Consider the following 13,903-nt stretch of genomic DNA (forward strand, 5'->3'; position numbering starts at 1 on the left):
GGCGACAGCGCGGGCAAGAAGCTTAGCAAGGGCTCTCAGCAGCCGGCGGTTGCTGCCCCCTCTGCCGTGAAAGATAAAGTAAGTGTTGTGCTCCTGTTCCTGCCCCTGTAGGCGAGGTGGTAGGGCTGGGGCTGCGTCGGGCCCTGGAAGGACTTTTGGCGAGGGGACCAACTACTGTACATCTGGAGTTGCCTCTGTTCTCAGCCATCCTTCATTGGGTGGCCTGGCCCTTTTTAATTCTTTAGGTCATGCGGGGCCTGTGCAGGTGTAGCGCGTGAAGTGATGGTGCCCTGTCCTTACGGCTTCAAGCTCGCCTTCCTTCTGATGGGACACGTTCCCAGGTGTGTCTGACCCTCCTTTGAGGCACAATTCACTGCCAGCCTCATGATGGGTACCAAGGCTCTTGTTGTGACCCGGCAGAACAGGATATGAATTAGGGGGAGGGATATGCTTGGGGAGGGCTAGAGGCCTTGAAAAGCCTTGTGCTTGTGACCCCAAGCCTCAGCGCCACTGCGTGTGGTATTGGACGCAATATATAAAAAATAAACTGGTTTTATGGAGAGAGTTTGTCATTTGTTTATTTATAAACCTCTTACCTCCTAGTTCAGTGTTAAAGGTGGTTCAAAGTCCTGTGTTACAATGGCAGGGCAACTTGCATGATAGCTGTGTTTCCAACTGGTTTGTAGCTGAAACAAATTCCTTAGCTACTTGCCCAGTTGCAAACGTTGTCCTGTCTTTTACTGGTCATTCTTTTCAAATTTTAACAAGACATTCTAGACACAACACTGGAAAGTGCTGGCCTTGGGAACTCAAGTTAGAGAGGGAATAGCATTAATTGTTTTTTAAGAACAGCACATCCTCCTGCCTGTGTTGGTCTTGTGAGTATAGTTCAGTTTCTCTCATGTATTGGAAATAAATGTTTCTGGTATTTTGTTAATTGGCATTTTCAACTCCAGGATAATAGTCACATCACAGGAATTTCAGGTATGTTCAGAATATTATCAGTCTAAATGATCTGTGTGTACATCTTTAAGTATGTAACATGATTGCATTGCTGCACTTCCATGACAATTTGATAAATTATATCTGTCCAAGTGGAATTCCAAAAAAATCTGCTTGTGATGATATAGGGTGAAAAATCTAGGATTTATTCTGTTGTCTTAGTAGGTGTTCCTGACTGGAAGCAACTTTTTTTTTGTGGAAGTGATTGATTAAAGGCTAGCATCTCACTATGTTTTCCACTATATGTTACAATCGATTCAGTCTTCTTTAAATTTCTTACACTGATGTTAGGTATCCTCTTTTGGGGAACGCCTTTCATCAAAAACAATTGCTTGGGGCGGAATGTATTTCTTTTTTTAAAATCTGTGTTCAATTTTAGACCCTACTGAAGCAATTTTTATCAGAAAATACGTATTTGTTGCTAGGTAACGTGCTGCTTTGTAATGCTCATAAATCTGTATGCTGGTCCCAAGCCCTTGTTGAAGGTTCTGAATCTTGTAGGCAAAAATTCTCATATTTAGGGTTTTTTTCCAATTATTGAGAGAGAAAACTATATGTGACAAGCAGGAAATCTGAATGTATCTGAGAAAAGCCAACTGTGGCTGCCTGCAACAGCATTTTTATGCAACATAGCTTGCCTTTTGTTCAATTGTGTTAAGTTTATCCTAGCAATGGACGTGAAATCTCATTCATTTCACAGCTCCAAAATGTAGAGTTTGACAAGTGAACTTGGTAAGTAGGGGTCATAGTGGGCCAGCAAGGAACTGCTTCTCTTCTACACCTGTGATTCACTGAGGAAGAGAAGTTGGAAATTTAGTTAACTGAGTGTCTGTAGTTCAGTAGCGAACCAAGCAATTGAAAATAAACTTCTGTAAGAAAGATATAATAAGGAAGACAGTAAAGATGGAATAAAACCCCCCAAAGCTAGAGGCTAGAGGTCTGCTGTTCATAAGAATTCACAGACATGTGAAAAACATTTTAAAACCTGGGGTTTTTATGCTGTGTGTAAGATAGCATAAGCTAGTAAACACTTTAGGAATGAAAAAAAATAACTAAGGGCCATATAGTTCTGTCTTCACAGAACTATCTTAGTGTTTAATGATCCAGTAATGCCTGTTAAATGTTTGTGTTTCATTCCAGCATGACTGTTTCAGCATTTTGGTGGTAGTTTTTTTTTCTGAATTCATTTACAAGGATAGAATGCTTGTTTTCCTTTATGTGTTGATGGAGAAGTGAGAAGTAGGGGTTTCAGCAAATTCAGTGAGCAATTTTGTATCTTCTGTGGTTTGTCATCAGTAAAGAACTGGATGAAAATCTCAGTTGTGTGTCATACTTGAAAGAGTTACTGGAATGGGAAGGAGATTCAGGAAGGTGCTTGTTTGGTGTGGTTACTTATAAAGGGCAAATGGTAAAGGGCAAAAGTACGGAGAGTGGCAGACTGGTTAGCTGAAATTCCCAGAGGAAAAGAAAAATTGTAAACTAGCTGATTCAGGGAGTAAAGGGGATGGAGATTTAAAGTGGTGGCAGGCATGATTATATTATGCAAGATTTTAGACAAAGGCTGGTAAAGTAGCCAGAGAGATATAATCTATCTGGGATTCAGGAAGTTTTGGTATGTAGCAGTGGAAATTCCAATTAAAGCTGAAGCAGACAAATCCAGATTGCCATGCACCTTTTAGTAGTGAGGTGACTAACCTCTATAACAGATGCAGTGAGAGTCATCATTTCCACATGTCTTTGAATCCAAATTGTTGGGGGGATTTTTTGTTGGTTTTTTTTTTTTTTTTTAATGTAGGTAATACAATTGGGTGGGTTTGGGGACTTTAACTGTGGTGTTTACCTTCAGACAAGGGAGAGCAGGGTGTGTTACAGTTAATGGCTGAAGCAGTTCAGGTCCTCCAGTATGGTGGATAAGGAAATGATTGGCTTCCATCTTTAGTGCTGGCTTGTGAGAGCTTAACTTATTTGCTTGCCACAAAGAAGCTAGGGAGTGTGGGCAAGTTGAAACAACATGTGGTTATATTCTGGATTAATCTGGCATCTCCTGTATTTGTGTAAGCATAAACACAAGACTTCGTTTAAGACCAGCTCACTAGGCAATCTACTTGTGAATGGAGATCAAAAGAAATAAAAGCTGAAATCTTTCTGAGTGATTGTCTTCTATCTGGATTTACACACACATGGTGTGTGTAAATCCATGAAGTAGTAACTGAGGGGGAAGTGTCTGGGTGAAAGAATACTTCAGATATGTTTTCACCTGTTATGTATTTGAACCTAACCATTTCTCTGCCAGATTTTTCAGCTGAAGAACCTGGGATATTTCCCAAAAACAGCTGTATCATATTTCATCACAGGAAGTTCTTAAGATTTAAAAGCTGGGTTCAAAGACATTTATTTCATAATGAACAGCATTTTGCACTATCTCTGTTCAGTGGAGACAGAACAATGTAACAATTCTTTATATTGAATGCAGAAGACACTGCAAGTTGCAAGATCCATTTCCACAGGTGTTAAAGAAATTTTTGACATTAATCTCTCTTCTTCATTAGACAGGTTTGTTAGCACAGGTCAATTATGGTATCTGGTAGTGCCTCAACACAGGGAGTCTGAACAAATAAATCCCTAGGCAATTATACACTTAAAATCCAAACTCCCTATCCCTCACATGACAGTCTGGACAAACAACAGCATTGGGGTCTGGGGTCTTCTTACTTCTGGTTTTCTGTTTTGTTACGAATTGCTTGCTGTATGTTTAGTTGGTTCTGCCATCCATGTTGTAATATGGTTGTTGCAGTCCATAAGCTGTGATCTATTATTTTTAAATAATATTTAAAATGCTAGTTTTGTCCAGTTTAATTATTATTAATGTACATATTGTTAGCTCCAGGCTGTACTATAATCTGTGTTCAACTTAGACAACATAACCTTATAATTCCAATAAAGTTCAACCTACAGCCTAACAATTCTAGCTATTTTTGTTAAGCAAGCACTCAGCTACTTTCAAATAGTACAAAATTTTGAATGGCAATACAGGATGTATCTGATGCAGTAGAGAATAACTTGATTCTGCACAGTCAGAGTCGATCTAGTGCAAAATCATGTCAATGTTGTGCAACAGCAGCATTGAACTGTTCAGGACAGCAGAGCTGCTGACTTGATGTACAAAGTTCTGAAAACACTATCTATGCATAAGAAACGTGTGCCTTTGCAGTAGACTAGCGAAGTAGTATACCTTTTTGGACTTCTGACATCTTGCATAAAAGTGATTAGACTCTGTACAACATTATTAAGATCTTTATATTATTAAAATACTGGTTTAGGTTTGAGCAGATACTTGTCTTATTTTTATATATGGAAGGTCTATATTTTATTTCATCTTTAAACTGAGAACAAGTCATGTGCATTTAAAAGAATCTTGCAGCTGGTATTTCAAGGTGCACTGAGAAAACACTTGAAAGATGTCTAAACAGTGTTGGGGTTATTTGTATCAGAGAATATTATTTCTAGATATCCTAAACTACAAATGTAACTCAGTGTCTTATTCCCATGTTTCATCCATTGCAGCAGAGTTTCAAGCTGCCTCTCCATACGGCTGGTTCTGAAATAGTCATCCTCTCACATGTGATTCCCATTGTTATATGGCTCTGTCTTTGAGTAAAAGAAAAAAAATAGTCATGGCTGCTGGTTGTGCATTAATTGGTTAGGCAAGGCTATACATAAAGGCAGGAAGTTACAGTTTTTCTGTGTATCTATGTTGTTACAGGGCAGCTATAATGCAGCTAGAAATGCAATTTTTTCTCATATGTTAGTCTTATGATTAAGGGACTAGAGCAGTCTTGTGAAAAGGAGGATATTTAGATACAGCCTGAGACTTTAGAGTCTTGACTTCAGAACTTTTTTGGAATGATGTGGTAGGCTGTTCAGTTACGAGTACGCCTGGCATCTGCACTGTATGCGCTGCTTGGAATGCTCATGGCTTTGGAAGCTATCCAAATTGTCAGACTTCTGGGCACAAAGAGATAGTCTCTCTCTGCTTGTATCAGGAAAGAGTATGAAGGAGTTGGACAACGTGGAGATTGAAGAAGGGAGTGGTAGACTTCTGGAAGAGTGTATCATGTGTATACCTTTGCAGTAAGCATCTCAACTCTGTTGTAAGAAAGTTCTTCAGATACTGCCTTTGAACAAGGGAATGGACTTGCTGTTCTGCTACAACACTGGGGTCACCATAAATGCAGCTTTCTTTCTACTGCATGATAGCACACGTTACCTGCAGACTTTCCTTCTAAACTGTCCAGATGAGGAAAGACATCTGTACTACATTATTTTACATATCCAACTTTAGGTAAACTTGCACACCAACTGTTAGCATTAGACTGTTGTAATGTGTATATGGCAGTAAAACCTTCTATAGGCTAAATAATGTTATGCAATTTACTATGATTCAAAGGGTATTCTGACTCTAAATGAGAAATTAGGAACAGCAAAAATTGTATGGGAATTCAAGTAAGTATTTTAGCCTGATTAATGAGGAGAAAGGATCTAGAAAGGAAAAAGATGAGGCTGTGTTTCTCTTTTTAAACATTAAGTTTGCATGTAATCTTGTAGTTTGCTATCTGATCTTGTGGCCAGTTTACCATTTTATTTGCTTGGATCACTGAAGAAGTGTCTGGTTTTATAAGATTCTTTGCTCCCCAGGCTCACTGACAATGGTGTAAGAGAGATGTTTGTGTCTCTAAACACCTTTGTATATGTCCTTGCTTGTGCTAACCACTGCCTGGTGGCAAACAATATGGTTTAACTTTTTACTCCTTTGCTGTCCTGTGTCATTGTGGTTGTATCCTTGACTAACAGTATGGTAGGCATGGTTTGGAAGTGGAGGAAGTGATATGAGATTAAGCAGTTGAAACAGCATAATGGTGGATTCTAGCAAGAGATAGGAAAGGACTGTGGTGCAGATCTTCCTGGATAGGCCGTTGTTTTTGTAAATGTTAATGTTAGACAGTCTATTTGCAAGGAAACAGACATAAGGTGTGGTTTTGGAGTAGTTGTGCGTTGTCCAGGAGGTGTGGAAAATTGTTTAATTGTTTTACAAAATATATTCTGCTAATGACATAAAAGGGGTACAATTTTTTTAAGCTTTTTTTAAAAAACTTTGTTCTCTAAGGAGAGCAATGTATCTTAATTTTTCTGCTTGTCTTTCCTTCAACAACTCTTAGATCTACTGAAAAATTCTCAAAGCTGCATTTTCAGATTTAAAATACTTGCATGGATGGGTCAAGGAAGCACCTGTTTCTTTCTGAGGGGAAAGGTACAAATGCATTTTTAAACTTTGAGCAGGAAGTGCTGCATTGCCTGCCATGTGAAGAGTGGTCTGCATTGCCCTTTGTGAAGCAGTGACACGTATGGGATAGCAGGGGACTTCAATTACTGCCTGGGAATAGAGGAGAGAAATGGAAGGCAAGAACTGTTATTTGTATCAACTTATTAGCAGTTCAGTTCTGTCCATGTGAGTGTGTGGATTTATAAAAACTGAAGAACAATTCACCTTCACTGAGCACCAAACCTTGTATTTGGTGGAAGAATAGCTCTTGAAATCCTGTTATTAAATACTGGGAGTTTTTCCCCCAGCACATCACTATCAGTTCACAACTCTCTGAGAAATTTAGGCACCACATTTCCTAATTTGTATTTCAATTACCTTTTAGATGAGATGTGTCATTCTTTGGAAGTTACCGCTATGAATGTGGCCTGTGATTCCTTCTGGGATCAGAGCTAGTGTTGGTCTTTATTAATACTCAAATTTAGGACTAGGAGGAAAGGCTTTATATACATTTTATCTGTAGGGTAGTCCTCTAGAGTCATACCCTAAATTTCTGACTTGGTAGCAAAGTATTAAATGCCCTTGATATATTTTTCCTGATACTTTCAGGAATCCGGTCATGTACAGATCACTCTATTAGCATGTTTTCCAAGACTGTGAAATTTATTTTTAATAGGAAGTGATATTTAGGCTACAGGGAGGATTATCCAACAGGTTCTTGAATTCAGTGCTTCATGGAAGAAAAGTGGAAGTCTTTATTAATATGGAAAACAAATCAAGACCAAACTTCACAGTCCTGCTGTAGGCAGGCTGAGCTTTGTCCAGGCTTCAACATCAGAGATCTTTCTGGTGTCTAGTTGCCTGAATTTTACATGAAAATATAATTATTTAGGAAACATCTGCTTAGGACGTGTTTGGGATGTGAGACCTGGAGGTTCCTTGGGGTCAAAGAGAAAAATCTGGCATTTGTCAAAAATATCATGTTGTGAAAAAACCCGAAACATACCCCTGCAAAAAGTCCACAACCAGTACAACACACCACCAACCAAACAAAATAACAACACAACTCCCCCCATTTAATATTGTTAATCACTGTTGGCCACCATGATGATTAGATTGATAGAGCACCTCTCATATGAGGAAAGGCTGAGGGAACTGGGGTTGTTCAGTTGGGAGAAGAAAAGGCTTTGGGGTCACCTAAGTGGAGCCTTCCACTCTCTGCAGGGAGCCTACAAGAAATCTGGAGGGGGCGTATAGTGACAGAGCAAGGGAGAATAGCTTTGCAATGAAAGTAGATTTACATTACTTTTTAGGAAGAAGTTCTTTACTGTGGAGGTGATGAGGCCCAAGTAGCCCAGAGAAGCTGTGGATGGCCCCATCCCTGGAAGTGTACAAGGCCAGGTTGGATGGGGTCTGAGCAGCCTGGTCTATCTAAAGGCATCCCTGTCCATAGCAGAGGGGTTGGAACAAGATGATCTTTAAGGTCCTATCCAACCTAGGCCATTCTGTGATAATTTAGAGTGACTTCTACTGTAGCTAGGGACTAGTCTTTTGTGAATACAAATTCTCAGAGAGGATGAAGAATTTTCATTACATTGTGTTAAATGTGTTAACTGTGGTGTTCTCAGAGATATATTCACAGTTTTTAAGTGCCCTTGTCTTCTGTATCTTTGCTGATAGACACATGCTGTTATCTGCAGTATTGGTGGGTTTAATTGCAACTCACAGAAGTTGAAAGAGGAATATATGGTCTGTCGTTATACAGTTATTTAAGTATGTGCCTGCCCATGGCAAGGAGTTTGGAACTAGAGAATCTTTAAGGTCCATTCCACCCCAAACCATTCTATTATTTAATACTGATAATATAATAATATATATTATTTAATAAAGAGAAGTCTTTAAATATCCCCTAATAAATTCCCCAAAGGCCTGGTAGACAGGAAAAGTATTTTAGATTTTTTGCTACATGTTGTTTATTATAATTTCTCTTGGATTCTTCTAGAACAGTGTGTCCTTAATCACAATAGCCACTAAATCAGTGAAATAGCTAACAGTTCTGTGCTGATGTTGGTGTTTTAAAGATAGCTTGATCTTCTGCATTTCTGTTCAATTAAAAAAAGAGATTACCTCTATTTTTTCAGCGTGGTGAGTTCTCATTTGTTTCCTTCTTTTTCATTCCCTTTAAAATGTTTGGTTTAGATAGAGATACCTGTGAAATTATGCGCTTAGGTGTGTTCTTTGGTTTCTTCCTGTGTCTGCATATGCAGATCATGCTTTTGTATATGCAAATACTCATTTAAACTTGTGTTTAGTATGATAATATTTGTCAGACTTTTTTTAAGACTGTAAAAGAACAAAGACTATGCATCAACAGTGAAGCTTGCAACTTAGTTAATATATAATAGAAGGATAAACCAACCACAATCTCAGTTTATGTGTAATTTTCTGGGAGGTAGAGTGATTATTGGGCTTTTGATCTTGTATCTGCTGATGAACTTTTTAGCTAGAGTTACGGTTTTTAATTTGTCAACTTGTCCGTAGCTGAGCTGTACTCTTTTTCTTATCTTCTGACTTTTAACTAGCAACCAGCAAGGAAGAGCCCCTGCAAGTGTTCTCTAAATGCTTATTGACTTCTTTTAATAATTGTACTTCTGTTTGTGTTAAAGTTTCTTTTACTTGGTGTTACTGATGCCTCAAAGTACTACATCTACATGTATACAAAAATAGAAAATAGTATCATATATGTATGGGATGTCATAGAACAGGCTTGAATAGAGTAGGAATCAGTAGTTGTAGGAGCTCCTAGTCCACACTCAGAATGTAGATCTCACATTCTCTCAAAAGATAAGCCATAGGTCTTTAACAATAACCCTGACAAATGCAACTGATTTTGACATTAATTTGGAATCTGGATGACTGCCTTCTGGAGATTCCTGATAGCTGTGTTTTCATTTTGACAGACTGGACCTGTGAGGAAGGTGGCTGGATTTGGCAGAGCAGGGAGCCAAATTAAATATGTCCTGCTCCACAGGTCATCCTCTGTGTATGAATGCTGTCTTTAGCTGTGCGTAGAAAATTTCAACGTGTTGCCATTCCTCTGATTATTGTCCAGGGTAGATGTGGCAAGTACAGCATTAGATCCTGGATAATCTAACTAGCTGAGACTTCTAGGAGGGATGCATTGGTAGACAGTGGATGCTGTCCAGTATCTTCTACCTGCTGTCCAGTGTTTGTCAGTCAGTAACATGAAAGATCAGTTTGGAGACCAGTCAAACGAGTTTAGCCATTTGCCTTGGAAGTGCACTAAATCAAAGCTGTGGAAGGGGCACTGCATGCAGGCTCTAACCTGGGATCTCCTGTGCTCACCTTGGCCTCTGGACTGTAGAAAACAAATGCCTGACTGAAACCAGTTTGCTGGGCAGTGGTAGAAAGGTTGTGGGGAGAAATACAAACAAGCAAAATGCGTCTTTCTGGAAAGCTAGTGAGCTCTAGTGAGCACAGGAGCACATTGGTTGTCACAAGACCTGGTCCTACATGCCTATGGGGAAGAGGTGACAGCATGGTGTTCTCACAGTGGATCTTCCCCATGTGGCATGGAGGTGATCAAGATAATGACCTGCAGAGCCCCCACTGCATATTCAAGGCATGTACCTGTGATACTTGTTTAACATTGGAACGCTTTTTCTTTCTCAGAATAGCATGAAAGGGGTATGAGAACGGTGTATTAATACCATTTGTCATGAAGCAAGTGTTTTGTTTAATTAGAAAATTCATGTACTCAGAACCTTCTATTTCATCAAAAGTTTTCGTCTGTGCTTTGTCTAACCAAGAACAGAGGCTTGGAAGGTGAGCTCATTAAGCTAAAAGTAGCTTATGTGGAAATGGCAAAAAGACTTGCAGAGTAGGAACTCTTTTTCTGTTTGAGATCTCTGAAAACAGGAAGAATAATCCTCTGAAATAGGATTGTCAAAAGGAGTTCAGACATTTACGGTAAGTATGTTATAATAAAACCGGCAATCATACTAATTTGAGGTTTTCAGGCACTGGGGTTTTTTTGAAAGAAGTAGAAATACTTGAGACTTCCTAGAAGTGGAGAATTTATAGCTGTTAGCAGGTATAGAAGAAATCAAATTCTGGCACTGGCCAGCTGCTACATCTGGGCTGAGAATTACTGAATTTTAGTATATATGGAAACAGTAACAGTCAGCTGGGGAGTCCTCTGACAGCTCAGCATTGTAACTCTGCTTGTAATAAGATATACGGTTCCAGGAATGATAAAGCAGGTTGCTCTTTCTGCCTGAGTGCTGAAAAGTGGGTTTGGTATTTGCTGTGAGAGGGTGTTGTTTAGGTTGGAGTTTTTTGGGTGGTATACTTTGGGCAAATGAAGAAGAAGAAATGTCAAATAGCTGTGCTAAGTCTGCTTTCTGTTTTGTGTTCTAGTATAGTTATGCAAAGGATTGGCAAGTGCTATGTGTCAACATTTGCAAAGGAGAGCAGCACAGAGCACATGCGACCACCTAGCAGCTCTTGACAGGCTTGGAGCAGAAGGCAATATGGATGGCATTTCAGCTGCATCACTTTTGGAAATAAAACTGCCCTTGTGACTAGGAGAAATTACTGCTGCATGATACACGTTGTCCTCTTTGTCTCAAGGGTGTGCAGCTGCTGTCACTTGATTTGCTGCTTGGGCATATGTTGCCAGACAGGAGGGAGGGGACTTTTCCCCTTTGTGTTAACTGTTTTTTCGAAATAATGAGGGAGTAATTTTGGACAGCAAGTGAAAGAAAGAATTATGTTTTCCTCTCTCAATGATCCACGTCAGTCTGGTGATTTCTGGTCAAAAAAAGCTTCCAGTCACTTTAAGCTCTGAGCAGAGGAAAACACAAAAACCCCATAATTAAAATGTCAGTCTTGGTAGTAAAATAAGCAAAATAAGTAGTATAAAATTGCAGTGTGCCAGTGTTATGGGGCCTGAGTAATGACTCTGAAGTGTGTTAGATGTTTTGTTTCCTAATCTTAAAGGAGATCTGTCTTTCCTAATAGAGTGTTCATTTATTCCATTGCACTTGTGCAGGTGTTTGATCTGTGAATACTTGTGTGTCCTGTTTTTCTTCTCTGACTGGTGGGATATGCTGGCAGCAGGAGACAGAAGCAGATGCAGCCTCAGTCTCTCAGCTGGCTGGCAGTGTACTCCTGGTTCTTTGTTGAAAAGATTGAAACTGTTGGAATAGCACTGTGCTGTAAGTCTTACTAGTGCTTGTCTTAGAAATGTGAAGTAACTCAGTTGAAAAATCCCTTGTAAATAAAGTAAGCAGTCAGGGCAAAACCCTTTAGGCTTGCCTTGCTTTGAGTGATGAGTTGGATAGGGTGATCTCTTGTGGTTCTTTCCCACCTGAATAATCTTACAGTTTCATAGGGATTCTGATGTTGAAGCCTGCCTCTGCCTGCTTTTGTTTGCTTCAGACTCTTTTGCCTGCTGTAGATTCTATCTCTGTGCTCTGCAGTATTTCTCATAGGAGGATTTCTGCCTTTGCCGCAGTCCGCTTGTCACATCCCAGAAACAAAGATTAGCTCTACCACTTCTATTATAGGGAGGAATGATTCCTGTGACTTTATTGACTGATAAAAAACCTATAGATAGGTCCTACACAGCATACGACAATTTTGCAGTTGTCAGGAAAGCAGAGTAATGTAAGGTCAAATGTGAGATTTTCAAACCTTCAGATTTTTTTAGTCTCCTAGTGGAGAAGAAAATGTCTTCTGACAGATAATTTCTTTTTGCTATCTTTTGTCTCAGTTCACAAAATAGAAATAAAAATAATGTTCCTTTGAGTGAAAAAATGGCACAGATGGTTTTGAGGGTTTAAGTTTAGCCAAGAAGTTTGTTTTGTGTCTTGTTTTTTTCAAGACCTAAAATTAAAAGGTTTCTTATTAATGCAGTGAAAAGAGCGCTTTAGAATATTTATTTTAGAAGTTTCTAGCAGTTGTAGCTTGTAAACCTTAAAAGCAGAGGAGATGAAGTATGTGTAAGGGAAGGAGTGGGTTTTTTTCCTGAATATTAGCAGACTTCTCTGATAAGATTTGCACTGGATTGAATTTGGTGACTGGTTGGCTCTTTCTAATTTGTCCATCTGAATTATTCCATTGCTTCTGCTAGTCAGAAATCCTTTTGACATGGAGTCTGCCTTCATGAGGTTTCTGGTATAAATAGGTGCACACTTGTATTTCAGTACCATTTAGTAACTAATCTGTGGCAATTGTGTATTTATCCTCTGAACCAAGACTGTGCTTTGAAGATGGCATAGGATGCAACCGAGTGAAGGTGTTTTTATTTGCTGATAGGATGTCATTGCCTTCTGCTTTGCACATCTCACGGAAGACTTTAGTAACAGGTTCCTTCCTGTCTTTCAGGTATTGATAGCTGATGACTACTCAGATCCGTTTGATGCCAAAAATGAATTGAACAGAATGGGAAAAGGGGAGAACACCGGCTATATGGAACCATACGAAGCCCAGAGAATAATGGCTGGTAAGAAAAGACAGTTGCATGTGTGAGCTCCAGTTGCATGGCAGTTCACATGCATATTATAGCTGCTGTGAAACAGAAATGTCCTTTGGCATGGAAAACCATGTTTCTGAAGCTGCTTAGGTAGGCAGCAGCAAATGCTATAGAAGCACTGCATTTTACTGCATATGCCTTTTTACCTAAAAATACCGCTCTGTACCTCGCTTTTAAATGTAGAAGTTTTGTACTGTCAGGTGACAAGGTTAAAAAATAAGAGCAATGGGAGTTGGAGTGTGTATTCCTCTTCTTGGCAATGTGAAGGCTGTCGTCTTTGTATGTGGGTGAGATGGCCAAAGCATGACATTGTGTTATTCCACTTAAAAACAGTTGAACAGCTTGCTAATGGACTTTTTTCCTCAATCAGATTTGGACTTCTTGGTATTGGAGGAGGGCTGCAGATCTACATCTTTCTGTAACTTCCTTCTTTCCTTCCTTGCTTCTCTGATGTTTTTTTTATCAACAGTCAAAATGAGATACTCTAGGATGCCTGTGAGCCTTTGATTGCTATTCTTGATAGTGTCCTTCCTTTTCATGTAGGAAAATGGTTGGTGGTGATGTTGTTGTATGCCTTTGAACTATTTAAATCTTTGTTACCAGCATTGTGCAACTCTATTTTCTGTGTATTTTCTTTATCAGAATCAATATCCTACTTTTTGGCTGTGCAGTCTGTAAAATGTTCTGAGGTATTGGGCCATATGTTTTTAATTTGTGATGATTTGACCAGTCAATACATATCTTTGTGCAGTTCAAATGTACATTTCTTGGGTTCGTACAGCAGGTCCTTTTTTTCTCATTTTGCGGTATAAGTCAGTCTTGTGCCCAGTTAAGTTGATTATATGCTTTCCTTTTCTATTGGCAGCTCCTGTTTTGGGCCCTCAGGAAAGATTAATCAGTGGGGGAAGATGAGGCTGTTGGATGCAAAGATCCTTTTTTCATGCAAGTGTTGCTATTTTTCTTTTCTTAAAGCATTTCTGAAGACAGACACAGGAAATTACATGGAAACAGTTCTTTGGAAG

At 39.2% G+C, this 13,903-nt stretch overlaps 1 protein-coding gene across 1 annotated transcript in view; it reads left to right on the top strand.

The window, feature by feature from the left end:
• Positions 1-13,903, top strand: part of SHB (SH2 domain containing adaptor protein B) — a gene marked incomplete at its 5' end in the record, with an annotated part of 56,851 nt that continues 42,948 nt past the window's right edge. Inside the window, 2 exons of the mRNA XM_031064719.1 lie at positions 1-78; positions 12,734-12,851. Of these exons, the coding sequence (XP_030920579.1) occupies positions 1-78; positions 12,734-12,851 (196 nt within the window). The remainder of the gene's footprint in view (positions 79-12,733; positions 12,852-13,903) is intronic.

Source organism: Geospiza fortis, unplaced genomic scaffold (assembly GCF_000277835.1).
Source record: "Geospiza fortis unplaced genomic scaffold, GeoFor_1.0 scaffold1048, whole genome shotgun sequence".
Taxonomy (NCBI): Eukaryota; Metazoa; Chordata; class Aves; order Passeriformes; family Thraupidae; genus Geospiza; species Geospiza fortis.